The 19,041-nt window shown below is 38.4% G+C and overlaps 3 protein-coding genes across 3 annotated transcripts in view; 2 read left to right on the forward strand and 1 right to left on the reverse strand.

Moving 5' to 3' along the window:
* LOC107192473 overlaps positions 1 to 3,579 on the forward strand; it is a 143,347-nt gene extending 139,768 nt beyond the window's left edge. The window contains exons 24-30 of the mRNA XM_015581732.1: positions 112 to 302; positions 529 to 783; positions 1,069 to 1,572; positions 1,738 to 1,920; positions 2,047 to 2,149; positions 2,230 to 2,364; positions 3,108 to 3,579. Coding sequence (XP_015437218.1) covers positions 112 to 302; positions 529 to 783; positions 1,069 to 1,572; positions 1,738 to 1,920; positions 2,047 to 2,149; positions 2,230 to 2,364; positions 3,108 to 3,220 — 1,484 coding nt within the window. The 3' untranslated portion in view covers positions 3,221 to 3,579. The remainder of the gene's footprint in view (positions 1 to 111; positions 303 to 528; positions 784 to 1,068; positions 1,573 to 1,737; positions 1,921 to 2,046; positions 2,150 to 2,229; positions 2,365 to 3,107) is intronic.
* A 7,274-nt stretch (positions 3,580 to 10,853) lies between these two features.
* LOC107192423 (endochitinase) lies at positions 10,854 to 13,409 on the forward strand. The gene is made up of 10 exons (XM_015581667.1): positions 10,854 to 10,919; positions 11,078 to 11,149; positions 11,213 to 11,548; positions 11,663 to 11,885; positions 11,976 to 12,099; positions 12,210 to 12,407; positions 12,489 to 12,570; positions 12,658 to 12,869; positions 12,946 to 13,197; positions 13,284 to 13,409. The coding sequence occupies exons 2-10, from the start codon at positions 11,086 to 11,088 to the stop codon at positions 13,407 to 13,409; spliced, it is 1,617 nt and encodes a 538-aa protein (XP_015437153.1). The 5' UTR covers positions 10,854 to 10,919; positions 11,078 to 11,085.
* A 2,540-nt stretch (positions 13,410 to 15,949) lies between these two features.
* Positions 15,950 to 18,389, reverse strand: LOC107192424 (protein king tubby). Its single transcript, XM_015581668.1, has 8 exons — positions 18,347 to 18,389; positions 17,679 to 17,814; positions 17,511 to 17,603; positions 17,243 to 17,418; positions 16,989 to 17,156; positions 16,566 to 16,911; positions 16,312 to 16,464; positions 15,950 to 16,104 (listed from the first exon to the last, which is right to left on the reverse strand). The coding sequence occupies exons 1-8, from the start codon at positions 18,386 to 18,388 to the stop codon at positions 15,950 to 15,952; spliced, it is 1,269 nt and encodes a 422-aa protein (XP_015437154.1). The 5' UTR covers position 18,389.
* Between the last annotated feature and the right edge of the window lie 652 nt (positions 18,390 to 19,041).

Genomic DNA, 19,041 nt, shown 5'->3' on the forward strand with positions numbered 1-19,041 from the left:
GATACGAGATACGGTCGCTAACTAGTGTCACAATAATAGAAACGATTCCGTTTGGAAAATGTTCACGTTCGATCGAATGTGTATACATATATGTATATATAAATATTGAAGGCTTAATTCACAACCGTGAGAAACAAGAGATCAAGACCGTGCGAATCGTGAAACGGGAATCGGAGAGACGGCAACGCGATCGAGGAGATAGAACGGGTAACATTGGAATTCCATTAACAAACGGACTGCAGGCGCCCGGAGGCGCGAAAAGATTGTGCGACGATGATATAGGGGGTTCGCAGAAATTCGAGGTAATCTCTTTGGATTTTTCACCTAACGATTCTCCCGCGAATCATGTCCCTTTATCCAAGTCGTATTTTAATAAAACTGCACACTCGTACGTTCTGAACGAACCGAACGGCTTGATTTCGTACGTGAAATGAACAATAAAAATCACAGATACGTGACCCGTTGGTCTATCTCGAACGTGTCACGTGAGATTTGTTTTTTCTCTATTTTCAATCAACTTATTTTTAGAAGGCTCAATTGGGAAGAGTGGTCGAAGAATCGCCGATGATTCACGCGCAGAGCACGGTCCAACTGACGGATTTGGACGACGTACAATTCCAAAGAAGCATGTCGTTACCGAGAGGTTTCGGTGGACAACGACAGCAGCAGCAGCAGCAGCAGCAGCAGCAACCTGAGATACATCAGGGTCCGGTAGTGCCTCCGCCTAGGAGCGACAGCATGCACGCTCTGAGAAGCATGTTGGCCCGACGAAACAAAGTCAGGGTAAGTAATGTATTATTACCTATGAAAACATTGTGTAAATTAAGGAAAGTAAATATTTTCTCATCGTTTTACGATGTCTCCGATTTCTTTAAGAATCATGTCGTTCGTATAATCAATCTTAATAAGCTATCCTCTATCGAGAGTCCGCTACCACCGCTTAAGTCTACGCTTACTCCTTCATTTTTCGTTTCTGTTGTTTTCGACAGTCTTACTTTTTCGATGATTTATTTGCTCCCGCGGATTGCTCGGTTACTTTATTTACTTTTTGTTCAACAATCGTCACAGTTCGAAAGTCAGGACGGCAGCTCGGATAGTACGTTGTCGCCGTACACCGAGAGTTTCGGTTCGAGTTCTCACATGCCGATGAGCTCGCCGAATTACTCGACCAGTCCCTCGTACAGTCCAAGCCATCAGAATTACCCTGGCCAGCCGACGATGCGACCGAGTCATCATCAACAACCATATTACCCGCAGTACAGACATTACGAGAACCCGATCTCGGGGAAGACGGAGAGTCCTTTGGACCCGGTTAGCCCCGAACTGTTGTCGCCAACGAAACCCGAGCCCCAGGAAAGACCGTTCGGCTCGACGCTGACCGTGAACGCCTCGAACTCGCCGCAATTGTCGCCGGTGTTCAAGAGCGAAGCCGCGAAACAGATCATCAAGGAGATGACGGAGAAAAAGGTCGAAGGACCTAGACGACGGCAGATCCCGCGCGAAAAGAGACGTCATTATACCGTATCCAGTAGCAAACCCGTCCTCGATTTAGAAGACACCTTCTCGAAGATGGTATTTTATTTTCGTATTTTGTGTTTTCGCAATTTTTATCATATTTCATTTATTCTTATCGTCTATCCTTCTCCATTCCTACACGCGGTGCTTTTATGGTACATTACATATGTCGAAGCGGAGGGAAAGTTTGATAGATATAGGAATTGCTTTTGTGTTCTCCAGGGAATGGGCAGAGCTAGAGACGATCTGGACATGGAACGAGCGCTCAGGCCGAGAATAAATGCTCCGGATGTCGTTAGATCGACGTTGAGCCATAAAGAACTCAAGTATAACGAGAGCACTATCGATCAGCTTCTTGGGACACCGAATAAGATCGTTATTCCTGAGAGATATATTCCTGAGCAGGTCAGGTTTCTATTAAAATATTACGACACTTTAAAATATACCTCCGTGAACCTTGAGTATTCTTTCAAGGTCCACCGAGGACTTCAATAGGTCAGTTTTACCAGTTGCAAAATTTTCTAATTCCAGACACCAGAGTTAACCGCAGAGGAACAAGAACAACGATTGAAGAAAGCAGAGGCAATCAGAAAGATGCTGTCGGAAACGACCGTAACCGCACGAGATGGAAACGGTACGACTTTAATCTCTTTAATTAAGTACCTACGTTGTCGGTAAATGTGAATTATATATAACTGTCGTGACATCTTTCAGACGACAATATTAACGTAGAACAATCAGACAGTCTGAAGAGAAAGGTGGTGGAGGAGAAACGTCAGAGGGAACATATTCTACAGCTGAACCAGATATTGGCGAAGCAAGTTATGGAAAAAAGTAAAATGGTAGCTGGTACGTTGAATTCTCGTGTTTCGTATTCGTTCGATTCATTCTGCATGAATATATCCAGCGATGTGATTTGCATGACCAATGTGTAGAGTGGCTTCTAACGCCTTCTGCTTATTTTTAGTGCAGAGGGCATGTGCTTGTCAGATTATCTTTTTTTTTTTTTCGTATGATTTCTGACATTCTCACAATATTTGCGTCGTAGCTTACTTGTTTAACGTTCATCGTATAAGTATAAGAATTTCGTATGTACTTTGAATTTTTTACGATACGAACCACTGTTGTCCAATTTTTCGTGTAAAAAAGAGCTCTCATTGGCATGCATTATCTGAATTATTCGGTTATCAATTTTTATTAATTTCTCTCGAAGCTTTTATCGACGTTAAATATATGTACAGTACCGTCATACGTAGTGAGTGTTGTTTGGATTGTTTGTGCTGTGTATAGGTAACCAGGCACACTGACTGACATGCTTTCTCCATCCTCCCATATAGGACACGCACATCATATTATCGTTTTTCCAGGTTTGTTTATTTATATTTTTCTTTTATGTTACTCGCTCCTCTTCATACATTTGTTCCTCTATCAACGTTCTCTATTAGGTTTTATGCTCGAACGTTCAATGGGGAAATGATTCGTCACGCGATATTAGACCATCAGAACTATAATAACATACAGAAGAGAATAATTTCTTCAACGAACTTTCACCGGCAAATAGAGACTAATTCGCTCGGTTTGTTGATCGACAGTGAAAGCCCTGGCTACTCTCCCCCTGAAAACCGAATCGAGCTTAGACGACGATGATCTCTCGCCCGTAACGCCGTTACCGCTTTACCAGCAGAGAGAAAATTATTATTCGTAATGGTAAACGTCTCCAGCACAAAGAAATCAACTAACTGCCAGCCCGGAACAACAGAGAAACAACTATCTTTCCTCGAGTAACATTTCACGATGATAAATTATAGTCGCGGTTCACCCGACCCATTCATGTTACGGTTACGTTATCGCTAAGGTGACTTGATAAGGTGTTTTTTTATTTGCGTCGATATATTGTACATAATCATCGGTTAAATAAAACTACTAATAAACACGGTGGTCTCGTCGACCGTCTCGATAAGAATTTGGAATAATGGATGTCGAGAAAATCTAGCCGAGCGACTTTATTTATAGGAGAAAATAGTAAATATCGGAGCAATTTATTTGGTGACTTATCACGGAAATAAAGGAGCTTTTAAGTAAGTTTTTATTACGTATTCTTTTATTTTTCAATCGATTTCTGTTCCCCGTTGATAGTAAGTATATGTACTTTCATTAGTATAAGTTGTATGTACTAGTTTCTATTTACTATTTTCTACTTCGAATTTCACAAGGCTTTGCGTCGAGGCAGAATCGTTGTAGAGTTTGTTTCACTATAAATAAAAATGTTGGTTTTACTCCACACACGAAAGTAGAGGTCGGTAAGCTGAGAATTGTAATTTAATAGAACTAATTCACGGTTATAGCAATTAACGAGGCCCGCAGAACATTATCAAAATCGTTGCGAATGTAATCCAAAAGTATCGAAAAAACATGAACATTACTCTATACCCTATTCTACCTCGACCTTTCCTTCTATTCGAAGAAACTGTTTCCACGAGTTACCATCATTAGCAATAATAATGAATTAAACGGCGGAGATTGCATAATACGGTTTATTTAGTAACGGTCCGCGATCGAAATCCACCGACCGAATGTAGAAAAGGAAAATCACAAGCACTTATTAAGCAATCAGTTCGGGATTCAATACCTCGTAAGTTGAATTCGGCCAATACCGTATAGTTCAGCCGACTTCTACATAACTGACACTGGTCACGTAATTAAATTTCTCATTTGGATACTAAATCGGTTAGTAAAATGCGTATTGACCGAATTCATTGAAAACTCTTCGTTACTTAGAATCGTGTTTCTTGAATTGGACCTTTCGCGGACATTCATCTCAAAATATATTTTTGATTTTACTTCGTCACTACGACGAGTATTCGGTTGATTATACAATATCTTTTAGTTTGGAAATCATCGATCTAAGACAGTCATGAATCTACATAACAGAAACGAAATCTAGTAATAAAATAAGGAATAAGATAGGAGTTAAGGTTGCGTTTAAGATAGGTGCTACCAGCGACGCAACATAGCGAAATATTAACAAAGATTATTGTGAATTACGATCGTAAACATTAAACTGACTGAGACGGGGACAGTTTTGCGGCGAAAAGCATCGATCAATGGTGTCGTAAATCCACCGATTAGATTTATAACTTCCCAAATATCCACGGAACGAAAGAAACTATTAAAACTGTTACGTTCAAGACATTCGTTATCTGAAAAAGGCTCGAATTTTTTACGAAATCAGACTTAACAAGTTATGCAATATATCTTAGGATCTGTGAAGATGACCAGAAACGAGAACCATAGTCCTCCAATTTGATGGCTGTTCCAAGTCGCAAAATCGGTTCCAGTTCATCGCAGTCAAGCGCACGAAAATATACAATAAATTTATCCAACCACTCGCCATCCTATTCGGCACTTTTCCTGCGAAAGGCTTCGTATATCCGCGCGCGCTCGACTTGCGTTGAATCGCCTATAATCTAAGAAACGTATGTATATAGTACGCTTTAGAGACGTCCTGTAATAGCGTCCCGTATTGGTTATTTCCACGCGCCAACGCACGGGGATATTTAATCCGTAAAAGCAGTGTGTTACGAATGTTTTCAAAGTCGGTCCTCCTAGGTGGAATTGGTCGTTTGTTGAACAATCGCGAGGAAACGACCTTAAATGTTTATTTAGACGAGTTCTGAAGAATCTAGGCACTTGACGCGAATCGTTGAAGCAACATCGATTTCTTCACTTAATGAAGAACAATATGTATATCTTCAGTGTATACCGTGGTCTGACTTGAGCGTGACTCGGTTCTTTGAAGTGGAGAGTTGGAGATCGTGGAAAAAAGGTATTAATTCTTCCATTTATTCTCGAAAAAAAACAAATACTTCTTCAACGTTTTCACTATCGAATCAAGTGCAACGATACACATACGAGTATGTACCATTGCCTATTCGAGGCCAATTAATGTACACTGACTGTTGCGAAAGTTTGCATACCTATGCGAAGAGATGAAAAACAATTCTTTGATTTTCGCTAGTTGTCAAGGTTTTACTACATCTTCTCCGGCGAATACAATCGTAATGCCTGAAAGAACCAAAGCTCGAAAGTGTTCAGTATCAAAAGGTTTCGTTGCGTCTTCTAACCGAGATTATTTCGCACGGTTCTAACTCGTTAAAGTTATTAGAGATACGATTAAACAGAGAGAAAAAAGTGTTCCGGCAAAATCGAAGAGTGCCAAATTACACCCAGCAGATCGTTCGCGAAACGCGCGACGACTGTTCGTCAATTAAAAACCGCGAACCGACAGCACAAAGCAGTTTAACCTAAGGATCGAGTCCCGACAGTCGAGGACTAGTTCATCCCGAGAACGGTATCTCGCTAATCACGATAATTAAGGGTAGTAGACCTGCGTTTCTACGATCGCGTATTTCTCGGTCCGCAGGCATCGGCGTTAGGAGTAATTTTTTACAATACGATCGACCGTGAGCGACACACGGGATTCTCGATGAAATCGGCAACGGCTGTGTCCCGCGTGGACAAAAAGAGGTAGCAAAAGGAAGAGAAAGAGATAGCGCGCCCTTTTTCACTAACCTGAGATCGCGAATTCCCGAGAGTCAACGTTCGAGAAACGATGTTATTATCGGCCGTTTATCGCGGCAACACCTCTTCGCTCGATGTCCCTATTGGTCCGTGGTACCTGAGAAACCAGTAAAGGGTTGCTTTCCGCGGTTGCCGCGACGCCAACACGGATACCGTTACCGCCACGATAACGTCGAGACACTGTACTGTAAAACAAACTAACATTGCGGAAACAGGCACTGTTATTGTTACACGAATAAAATAAAACCACATACTACACGAGCGACGATCTTCCTTCGAACCGACCTCTCCCCCACCCTTCTTTACAATCGTCCGAACTATGCTCGGATATACATATGGTACTTACATAGAACCACATTTTCGTCTGTTTCGATATCTTCATACGGAATCTCAGTACGGAAATAGAAATACAATCATGCTGAAGCTGATCTTGAGAAACTGAAGTTATTTCGCGTTTAAATTCATAACATCGAAATATCACGGTCAGAATCGAACGCGTAGGTTGTTAATGGAACTTTTATTGTGCAATTAAACGAACACAATAATATCATTCGTGGAACTACAACTAGGCAGTATGAGAAATCGCACAGCATTGATTTCCAGATATAAGAGCGAATCGATAAACTGACCTTGCTGATAAATTCTGTAACTACAACGCATCGTAAGTTACGATAAAATCTTGAAGAAACGTACAGTGTATATCTAACGATAATTTTCCACTCGATCTGCATTTTTACGAGAGTAGGTGTGATGTAGGGTACACTTAGGAAAGGACATTTAAGTACTACTAGATGCAGGAAATATATGTATAAATGAGAAGTTAAGGAACTGACGATGACAACAGATCGATGACGTTTCAAGTATAATCAATGGAAACTTTGAATTTGATAAAATATTAAGGGCAAGCGGATGTCAATGAAGGCTAAGCAAAATTACGATATCGGGACAAAGAAACCGATTATGAATCAAAGAGAAACATCATAGTAGAACTTGAGACAAGTTGGCGAATTATAGGCAATGACGGATGGTGGTCGCCGCGCGATCGTCCCCCTCGACGTTGATGGGAGGCAGAGGGTCGACGAACCAACCAATCGTGCGGGATCCCCTGCACCTGAATTCTAATGAGGTCCAGTTGGGTATATATGAGAGCTTAACCTCGGCCGAAGCCACGATTTTTCTGAGGTACCCAGTTGTCGCGAAGGTGAGTCTTCTCTTCTCCTTACTTTTCTCTCGATATCGCTCTGCGTGCCTCTTGTACGTAATTTACAATTTTTCTCTTATTTTTCCATTATTAATATTTACCGATGTCCGTTATGCAAACGAAATTTGCGTGTGCAATTTTAATAGCAATATAGGATTAGTATTGTACAGGTAATACTCGTATCAGTTTTATCGGTAGGAATCAATTGAATCGTTGAAATCGTGTCGTGTTTGCCAAGCTCCCAGAAATGAGGAATTTTTATTCGATAACAAGTAGGTACCGTTAACGGTGCACTGTTCATCGTAAGGAATCAAGTAAAATACCTATGCAATGGGCAAGAATAGCGAATAAGTCATATAATTGTTTATCAATGCAGCCGTCATCGTATTGACAAACATTTCCGCGAAATATTTTTGGTTGATTATAGCGCGTATTTGTAGCGCGAAATCATCCTATGCAGCTTCGATAGAAATCCGATAATCCTGTTTAGAATTCGCGTCTAGTGATACGATAAAGTGCAAGCTAATCAGGAAAATTATAGCCAGAGTCAGGATTCTTGGTGAGACGGTCTTGATCTACTAGTTGACGAATTCCAAAAGGAATAACAAACAAACAGTGATTCCGTTGGGTGAAACAATTCCGAAACAAGCCGCTCTTGAGTTCAGAGATTTGAGTCGTGACTTGAAAATATTTCTAGGAAAACAATCATTATTGGTTAAATGAACGGATACATACGTGGAATGTTACAAAAGATTTGGACCCGGTTCCACGACGTATACTGTTCGTGTGCAACACTATTTTGAAACGATTCACTTGTCCGAAAAAGTAGACAGTACCGAACATCTCCTTAGACTTTAATCGGTCAGAACTTTAACAATCGTTCTGATTCCTCGGTACCTATCTTTCGTAAATTCGGTCGTATAAGAAAAGTCAAATTACTTGTTACATATCGAAGTCAAGATCCACTTTTAATACGTATTTTCCGCGCACCGTGTGCATTTTTATCGATGAAAGAACCGTCCAGCAGCGTACCAACACGGCGAAGAAAAAAAATATAGCCGGGCAACTGGTTGCCGCTAATTACCATCATACGTGCCCAATTACAAGGATCTCGAGACACAGCAACGAAACGATCCCTCGGAATTTACACAGGGTCGTTGGAATTTCACCGCGACCGCTGACACATCACGTGGGCGAGGGTCCACTCCCTTCGTTTCCGTTCTTTTTTATTTCCATCCTTCGTCTCTGGCTCGAAGGTCGCACCGAGGTGGAGTCGAACTTAGTCAGAGGACCTTCTGTGGATTCATTTTCATAAAAATAATATTGTGGCATTGTCTCCGGTGACAATCCGCCGCTTCGACATATTGTGAACATACTTTTGTAGACGGATAAGAATGTAGTCACTGGCAACTACCATATCGTAAATAATATGGCTAAGCATTCATTGAATATTTTATTTTATTCTCCATTCTATTGTAATCTATCCTAATATATTAAATAAATTTGTTAAATGCTTGTCGCAGTGCATCCGTAAAAAGATTTATGTTTCGTTCCTCGAAAATTGATAAAGTTCCGACGGTACTTGTTTTGGGCAAAAACAATCGCTTCCCATGTTCTCTATCCTAGAGTCTGGCTTCTTTGCGAGACACAATTAATAAACGGATCGATCAGTATTCATCGGAGGAAGTCGAATAGAAGACCTCTCACGGTTTCCCGCACGTTCGTGCGACTACGTCTTCGAGGTTCTTCCTGCTCGTCGAGAACGTCCATACGCGAGATCGATGCTCCGATACTTTTATTTTTGTTACGGACTCGTCGCGTTTCGATCAGTTCAGGGGCATAAAGAATCGATCGACGATATAGCCTTTCTAGTATTTGATCTACCGCAATCTCCACTGGCGAAATAGTAAACACTGACAAACTCTATCTTCCTGGTCAGAAACGACTAGAATGTTCTCAATTCGTTGTTCTTCGAAACGATTGTACAACTTCTATAATTTGCATTCTATATTCTACAATGCATTCCCTATCAAGTACATATACAGTTCCTATCGCGGATAACGCAAAAAAATTGCCACAAGGTAGAAGTACCAGTTATGATCCAAGCATATCGAAGTCCCTGGATGTTGCTCCGGTGGTGTTTGTATTCCCGGTGCATCCAGTGGAATAGTAGTCGAAGGATTCGATGCAGCCAGCATTTTAATTCACGGGAACGAAACAGCCGCGGCACTAGCTACGGTATCTTTCATTATTTTCACGAACCAGGCACTGTTACTTATCTAGCTGGTTTGTTTCGCGCGAAACTCGTCGAATCCCAAGGACGGTTTTCGATCTTCTTTCAACGTTCTTCGTCTTCGGTGTCCGTTTCTGGAACCGATCCGATTGTCATTCCGCTCCGGTGCAGAGGGACGAGTCCAGGGAAACAATTCTATACGTACCGTTAAAAAGCAACGCAGCCAATCCTTTTACCTGGAGAACTTGGAAAAAACGGTGCTTAACGACACCGAGAGTTGTTCGACTACTTGTCTTTCGCCGTATTTTTCGAGGCAATTTTTCTTCGCATTCGACGATCGTCGTACGAAAGCAAAGTGTTTACGATGGCCATTACATACTGAACAACGAGAGGAAAGCGCAGTTCGATTACGGCATACTTTAGCCGGCTAAAAAATCCTGAAATTTGCTATAAAATGCATTGACCACGATACGTTTACAATTTACACGAATGTGTAAAATTTATAAAAACCATGGGGTATTTATATTTAACCAAGAATTTTTTCGCTACAGTCTAGGATCATTCTGAAATGGGCAGAATCGATATTTTGGTAATCTTTTAGTGTAGAAACGAAAGAGATTCCAGTCCAATCTACAAGGATTTTATCGTCCAATTTGCTCGACCCAGGTCTCGCGAATGGTGAACCGTTCCTTCACGACAGTTTCTACGGTCACATTTTTGTAACTTTATCGGCAAAAAATGCACAAAAGGTTCTCCGCTTTTATCGAGTGAATGTTCCGCATGTACGCGACCGAATCTCATCGTCTTCGGTTTTGGTCCTCGTGTTTGAGTCGCGCTGAAGAGGTTGTTCAACCTGTAAGACCCTTCGTTGCAGGCAAACTCGTTTCAGAACTAAAAATATTTCTGGGTAAAGCTCTGAAATGTTTATTCTTCGATTGGAGAAATTTTCTGAAGTCGCTATTAGTTATAGATTTATATTATTAAAGTCTCCACCAACGATTCTTCGGCGAACAGTCGTGCGCGAACGCGAAACTGTTGCGAACTAATCTCGAACTAAAATAAGATTACGCGGGGAATTTTTCACGAAGATAGTCATAGTATTTACTTTACTGGAAACCGGTCGTTGTCGATCTTTCCACGTTAAAATAACGACATCGCGATGAATCGATCAGTGTGCCCACCACCCGTTAACTGCTAATCAACCGGCTAGTCACTGGACGATCGTCTAGCTAGACCTTTGTCGTTCCTCGGGGCAGGCAGACGTTAACGACAAGAGAGGATCGTCTCTCTCCCAATTTGAACTATCTATCTCAATATTTACCAAACTTTCCTGTCCCCGGAGAGCTTCATCAAACCTTTAAAAACATTTAAAAGGAAATCAAGTCTTCGGTACGTATGATTACAATTATGTTCAACCTCGAGTTATAAAAACGCAAATCTTGTACACTTTGCATAATAAATCCGAGATAACATCGGAAGAAAAATAATCGTTAAAATCATCACTTAACTCGTTTATAGAATAATAATAATAATTTCAGAATTTTCAGCTTCGAAGATGACATCGGGAAGAAGTCTCCTCTCGCTTCCACTGCTTTTGGTGATGCTAGCCTGCGCGACGGGTGAGTACAACTCGTGTTTCACTCATAGTTTCTAATAGTAACTTTACGATAAACAATTCTCAGGTAACCAACCCGCCAGAATAACATGCTACTTCAGCAACTGGGCAATTTATCGACCGGATGTCGGCAGTTACGGAGTGAAGGACATTCCGGGTGATCTTTGCACCCATATTATTTATTCGTTCATCGGTGTAAGCAATGTCACTTGGGAGGTGCTTATCCTTGATCCAGAGCTGGATGTCGATCAGGAGAATTACGTAACCTTTAACAAACTGAGGACCAAATATCCGCACTTAAAGACTTCCGTGGCCGTTGGCGGTTGGGGAGAGGGTGGCAGGAAGTACAGTGCTCTTGTCAGCGTGAAAGAGAGACGCGATACTTTCATCAAGAGTGTAGTCGGTGAGAAATTTTAGAAATATCACGGAGATACAAAAACCTGACTTCTGTGCCAAGTCAATGTACCCGTTTTTTTTTTTTTTTTTTTTTTTTTTTTTTTTTTTTCATCTTTCTTAGAATTTATGCACAAATATGACTTTGACGGTTTCGATCTCGACTGGGAGTATCCTGGTGCCGCTGACAGAGGTGGAAGCTTCTCCGATAAAAACCACTTCTTCTACTTCGTTGAAGAATTAAGACGCGCCTTCGATAAAGAGAAGAAGGGATGGGAACTCACGATAGCGGTTCCGATGGCCAAGTTCCGTCTGGACGAGGGATACCATGTACCAGAATTGTGCCAGTCAGTGGCTACATTTCTCATCGTGTCACGACTTAACTATAGATACTTTCCATAATTGTTATTACCGATTCCATGAAATATGTGTTACAGGAACATGGACGCTATTCACGTAATGTCTTACGATCTTCGTGGCAATTGGGCTGGTTTCGCAGACGTACACAGTCCCCTTTACCGCAGACCGCACGATCAGTGGGCATACGAAAAATTAAACGTCGTAAGGATTCGAAGAAACTTGTACACTTAACTTGGTCCACGTCACGTACACTAAATTCAATAGAAGAGCGTGAATATAGGTAGATAGAAATACAGGTCGATTCTTTGCAGCATGACGGTCTTCGGCTATGGGAGGAAAAGGGCTGTCCCGCTAAGAAACTGATTGTTGGAATACCGTTATACGGACGTACCTTCACCCTCAGTCAAAGTAACAACGATTACTCGCCCGGAACTTACATTAACAAAGAGGCTGGAGGCGGCGCACCTGGGGAGTACACGCAAGCTAAAGGATTTCTCTCTTACTACGAGGTATTATTAGTCGATAATTAATTTTCCGAAATGTCGTGTTTTACTTGTTAGAATTCATTCGATTGAGAAATGCTTTTGAAGATTTGTACTAGATTGCAAGCCCCAGGCAGCAACTGGACCCAGAAATTCGACGATATTGGCAAAGTCCCATACACTTATCAGGGTATTGTTTATGTTACTTATAGTTTCCAGTTAATTTCTGAACGATTTCTTGTTTTACAATCTATAATGCACGACTCGATGATTATAGGAACGCAATGGGTCGGTTATGAAAACGTAGAGAGTGTAAAATACAAGATTGATTTCATTAAGGAAGAACGGTACGGTGGTGCTATGGTCTGGGCCATCGATATGGACGATTTCCAGGGACTTTGCGGTGCGCGCAACCCTCTGATGAACATCATTAACGAAGGGTTGAAAGGATATATCGTAACGGACAAAGACTTTCCTACTACGCCCACGGTAATAAATCCCAGAAATTGTCCCTTTTACCAACAATCATTTACAATACCGTTGATATTATTATATGTTTCTTCAGCCTGAATGGGCAAGACCACCAAGCACTACTTCGTCGGATAATATTCGACCCACTGAGCAACCATCTTCGACTACTTCTGCCGAAAGACCTACCCAAAAACCAGAAGTAACCTCATCATCGGCAATTCCAACTGCCACCACAGAGGACACGAATAAATCGAAACCCACGGAATTACCAGTCGACGATAACGAAGCGGAGAAAATTGTTTGCGAAAATTCTGACAAATTCGTCCCGTCTAAAGACTGTAGTTCTGTAAGTACACGACTAGAAAATTCCATCTGCTTCTATGAATTCTAACTACTTTACTCAAAATGATAATGGTGTCGTTTTTATTGCAGTACTACGAATGCGTTCACGGATCGCCAATGAAGTTCACTTGTCCAAATAATCTAATTTGGAACAGGATTAACAAGGTTTGCGATTGGCCGCAAAATGCTGACCGAGAAGAATGCAGACCTCAATAAGTTCTCGGAGTTTCGGAATCATCATTATTAAAAACAAGTTGACTGAATAAACGCTATTTAATCATTTTAAATGGAATAACAAGATGTTGTTCCGTGTCAAACTGACGAGATTAACTGCAGTGCTACAGAAATTGTCAGACGTTACGAATTTTCGATATCATTCATTTTTAATCATAATCATATGTTGAAAACTGGTATTTTTTTATGATACATTAATACACGTTACCTCTTTTGCAAGAGTGTTAACATTTACTGACAATTTTATATATGATGATACTTCTTACGTGTCTGCATAAATATTGTTTCCCTCAAACTACAATACATACAATCTAAACCATCGACATGGAACACGAATGGTTTCAAGGAACACAAATAAAATTTGCAATTTATATTTATTTTCGATTGATCATTGAAAACGTTATACCCAGTGATTGAACCGATACCGATACGAACACTTTGATACCAAAGTACTCAATGGGAAGTATCGAAACGTATCGAAATGTTAGGTACTTCGTACCAACTTTCAATACCGATACTTTCTTCTTGAAGCGATACCAAACCAATACAAATACTATACTTGATGATTTATTAAAGCGGGTATCGATTATGTTTGATACCAAAATTTTGGTATACTATTTGATACGATGTTATAATTGTCTGGCAGGAATCGATAGTATTGATTCGGTATCATTCCGATCACTAATTATACCCATTCAACACTTTGATTTACAATATCGAATGTGACAAGCTAATTAGAGGTTTCACTCAATTGTTTCCTAATACACACACATACACACACACAGAGAGAGAGACGTACACACAACGCGCGCGCATACACACGCATTAAAGTGGTAGCAATGTATCTTAAACGCTATTCACTATTTAAATTATTCAAATAAAAAAATGAAATGTTACACCTATTATAAAATATCCAATTGGCATTTTAAATAATATTAATACTGTTTTTAATTACATATATGTGTGTGTATATATATATATATATATATATATATATATATATATATTATTATTATTTACTGGTTTTCTGCTTTCTATAAATTAGTTTTAGCAGTTTGAAATAGCACCTTTTGGATTTTTATAAGTGATACGTTCATGCTATACATAATATGCTTTGTTACGAACAAAATTCGAGAAGTATAAAATTTATAAAGTTATAAACCTTTCAGCACTTTTGTGATCTTATGTAATTCTACGTATCATTCAGTTTTTCTTTACTGTCTTTAAAAGTACGATATTCAACTGTATAAGGTGATTGATAAATTATTAAAGTAAAGTTTCAAACTAATAACGGACTCTGTGTTCCATAGTGTGTTTGATTGGAAACAATTCTGATTTTTACACGGGTGTATTGATCAATCATGTACCTTGTAACAAACTTAAAAATTAATGCCTTTACTGTAACTACAGTAATTATTCAAAGATGTTCCCGCACGCGTATGAATATTATTTTAGTATTTTATACGCTCCGTATTTCTACATGTTGAATTTCGCGCGTAATTTCGCCTAGAGTAATTTAGTTCTACAGATCAATTAGTATTATACAAAGGCACGACTTTAAAATGTTTCTATATCAATTTTTTTACTAAATTCATTCCGTAGCACATACGAGTACAGTTGCATCTTCGGTATATTTCTAATCATGACAATTGTAACAGTAGTTCTTGGAGAAATGAAATACACAATTGTTTAGAATAAACGCACTCGATATGTACTTGGAGTGATACTTTTAGGTGATGATTAGAACAGCGTCGGATGTCAAAATTATAAGTCATGATCTCTATTAATTACTCAGGTCAATGCACTATTTGAAGAATGTTTTTCATATACGCTATACTATACGTACGTTGTAAAGTTACTTAACAAAAATAAGTGTAAGAAATAACGACCATGTAGTGCAATAATATTTTCTCGTGCAAGTAGTCATTTATGATCTAGAATCAAGCGTGGATAGATACTATTTTCCATACTGTATTTAAAGTGATATTTTTATGATTCAAAGTGCACTATATTCACATAAATCTTGCACTATGTAATTATCAAACACGTGCTTGAATTATCTGAGCACAGGAGCTTAGAAAATTATGATTGATTCAATTATACTCAGTACACCCTGAATACAAAGAAACATTGTTACCTTTTTGGGCAGTAAATTGTGCAGTATATTAGTACCATTTATTGTACAATTCATGCATTTTTTTTATTTAATAAGTAATTAAATAATAGAATGAAATATACTAAATCAATTCCATGATATGTTTCTCTTTCAAAATATGACTTATTATTATGAATGTTATTTGTAAATCATCGAATGCCCATCTTACTTCTTATCTTCATTATTATGTAACAACAAAGTTCCACCAGTGATACTATTCTGACTACTCCAACAAATGAATGAACTAGAAAATATGTGTACTGAATACTTAAAAATGTTTCCAATATATAAGAAATGTGAACACATAATTTAGACTCATTATTGTTACAACAGGTTTCAGTAGAACAATTATTGTACGCAGATTTTTCTATTTAAAAGAAAAAATCAAATGACAGTTCAATCTACTGATTGTCCATAGTAGATCCCTCTGACCGGTATTATTTTTATTACACAGGGGAAATCTGTAGTCCATTGTGAAGACGTCTTCCGCCACGCGACCGAATTGCATAACAACATAATCAACTGTAACACAAAATTCAGACAAATAGTTACAGTAAACGAAGTATTGATTGCCACTTTTGTTTAGGAAAAAAAAAACCAAAAAATTTCCAGCTATTATTCTTGTCAAAGAAAATGCTCTTCATATCTCAAGTATGGAAAATTAGCGATTCTGAAGTACGCAAAACATTTCTGTACATTTATATTTTATTCAATTGTTTTAATACAAACCATCGCTATCGTGCACAACTTGAAAATTTTTTACTGAAGCTTGCGTCACTCGTCCATGGAAATTAAGCACGTACGACTGTGTGTCGTCATTCCACACAGGAGTCTTATTGTGCAATTCTATTAAATTGTCCATATTTTTTGTTTTCCAACGTTCTGTATAAACAGCAGACAGAAAAAATAACGATACGTTCATCTGATACTGTAACAAGTAGTTTACTGGAGGAACATAATATGTATTAATAATTTGAACATACCGAGCAACGTTTCAGATTCATCTCTTGGACAAATCTCAACCCTTTTCTGATCTGTTGTCATTCCAGGAATAATTACCGTCATTTTACGTGGCCCTTTAAATCCTAATACATTAGTGTCGTATATCACTGCCGCCAATTCTTGTCTAGGATTGAAGCGTTCATCTCTTTTGTCATCCTTTATTAGTGAATATCCATTATCGTAAACTGTGAATTGTGTACCCAAGAGATTTGATCTTAATTTTCCAATATAAGACTCTCCTCCTCTTGAAAGATCCGTGGGATCGGTCGAAATTAGGTAATTACTTGTCGTACTTTTTTTTCTTTTCCGGCCCGCCAATAAGAAAATCTGTTAAAAAATCAATGTTATTTATAGATACCACTCAAGTGTGAGAACAAGCAAAATTGTATAAAATCAATGCATACTTTTTTCCCATAATCGCGTTCTAAATGTAGGAAATAAGTTGGATACAGTCCGCGATCCATACCCTTTCTATCACGAGTTATTCTACACTTGTAATGCATTTTTTTGTTTGCTGGTTGCAGCACAAAATGCTCAATATTTCCTTCCACGTTCCCTTCTAATTCCGGACTCTAATGTAATAACATACTCATTAATTTAAATACCATTAATTGCTAATTATCATTAATTAGCAATACAGTCAGTTTCTTTTACTCACCGAAGAATTATTCTCCCTATTGATAAATGCATTAGTACCATCTGAAGGTGCTACTCTAAGGGGTGAAGGAAATGGTAAAGATTCCAAAGGAGAATGTATGTCTACAGGCGATGATTCCTCGTCTGCACCATCGGTAGTTTCCATGCCATGGTAATACCCTCCTTCTGCACTTACTTCTATTTGGAATTAATTATTGTTCATACGTTCTGCTTTTATGACCAATTAAAGACAGACTTCTATTTAATCAAATGTTATTAACTTAACATACCGTTCATTCTTGCTTCTATGTCTTTATTTTCTGTAAATGTGTTGAGCTCAGAATTCGTTTGTGATATATTAAACTGCAGTGGTCCATCATATCCTGAAGAAAATAAAATCTTCAAATGCACAGTGCATACTTTATAATATATACTTTTGAATAGCACCTCGAAATTACCTCGAAGTTCCTTGTTTGGATTCATCCATTTGGTAGAGTGACTTGTAAGTTGTGTACTTGATATGTTAGATGCCTGTACCATTCCACCAGCACCGCTTTGTCTTTTCTGTTTCATTTTTTGGGCAATCAGTTGCCTCTATAATCAAATATCAAATGGTCATATTAAATGTCACAATATAAAATAAAAGAAACAGTAACTCCATAAAAAATATTGGTAATTTTTACTATTTTGCTATTATACATTATGTCATACAACAGAAATATTAAATACCTTATGAAAAAAGTACAAAATTTCTCCAATTAATACTTATTTTTGCTAATGACTTACTACAATTAACTCTAAGAATGTGTGCTCATAATAAGAAATTCTAACAATGCATTAGTTCCTTATAGGACAGAGAAAATTCAATGAATATTTAAACCTGACCTAGTTTTAATTCATTCATAATAAATCGCGCCCATTACGTGTATCAGAAAGTCGAATTAATTTGGAACATTAACAGAATATTTGCGAAGCAGAATGTTATACATCTAACATACAAAACGTTACAAAACACTGTTATCTTTCGAAACATTTATATATGCACCATGGGCTTGTAATCGAAAGAAAAGTCAGTCTCATAAATTATACAATATTAAGGTCTTCCAAACTGAATTGTATCCGGTACCTGTTGTTCGAGTTTCTGTTGTCTTAAATCTAGAGATGTCATTTTGTCGATACGTCTTAATAGGAACTGTCATATGCAATTGATTTTCACTGAACAATTCAACATGTCAGAAGAACCAGTTTGTTTACACCAAACATGTTTCGTCGCTTATAGCTACCTAGGCAACCATACGAGAGAAAACCCATAGTCATAGAAATATAGACTAATATAGACTGGAGGAGAATAATGTAGAATCACCGACTAGGTATAGAATAGACCTATCATCCATTCCTTTTTTCTGTCCCCACGTTCATTTTAGTGTCAGTACCCGACGTTACCGATAAAGCATGAATTCTGAGTATTATTAGCACAAATGAAGTGTTATATATTCCATTCATATTACGTGTATCTGTATGATTGCACGAGAATAAAAGTATCCGATGCTTCAGTTTAAGGTTAAGGGATAAATATGACAGTCATGAAACATGAAACGGAAAAGTAAATATTTTTACACTTAACTACAAGACAATTTATTCTAAATGCATCGTTAATGGACATTTTACTAATGTTACTTTGTATATGTTCTTGTTTTATTCGTATTTATATCTTGCTTTACATTTGTATATTTGTAACAGATAAATTCAGAATAGATGTAGATTCATAAATAATTTATTAAATCTACCTTTTGGCCGGCGGCTTACAATTTCCCTTGCGGG

The sequence above is a fragment of the Dufourea novaeangliae genome, unplaced genomic scaffold (assembly GCF_001272555.1).
Source record: "Dufourea novaeangliae isolate 0120121106 unplaced genomic scaffold, ASM127255v1 scaffold343, whole genome shotgun sequence".
In the NCBI taxonomy this organism is placed as follows: domain Eukaryota; kingdom Metazoa; phylum Arthropoda; class Insecta; order Hymenoptera; family Halictidae; genus Dufourea; species Dufourea novaeangliae.

What these genes read in the sequence shown, in the direction of transcription:
- LOC107192423 (XM_015581667.1), top strand. Translation starts at nt 11,086, where the DNA reads ATGACATCGGGAAGAAGTCTCCTCTCGCTTCCACTGCTTTTGGTGATG. An exon ending in CATACGAAAAATTAAACGTC is followed by an intron (nt 12,100 to 12,209) that starts GTAAGGATTCGA and finishes GATTCTTTGCAG; the next exon opens with CATGACGGTCTTCGGCTATG. An exon ending in AGTCCCATACACTTATCAGG is followed by an intron (nt 12,571 to 12,657) that starts GTATTGTTTATG and finishes CGATGATTATAG; the next exon opens with GAACGCAATGGGTCGGTTAT.
- LOC107192424 (XM_015581668.1), bottom strand. Translation starts at nt 18,388, where the DNA reads ATGACATCTCTAGATTTAAGACAACAGAAACTCGAACAACAG. An exon ending in AACGCGATTATGGGAAAAAA is followed by an intron (nt 16,912 to 16,988) that starts GTATGCATTGAT and finishes ATTTTTTAACAG; the next exon opens with ATTTTCTTATTGGCGGGCCG. An exon ending in AGTTGTGCACGATAGCGATG is followed by an intron (nt 16,105 to 16,311) that starts GTTTGTATTAAA and finishes TTTGTGTTACAG; the next exon opens with TTGATTATGTTGTTATGCAA.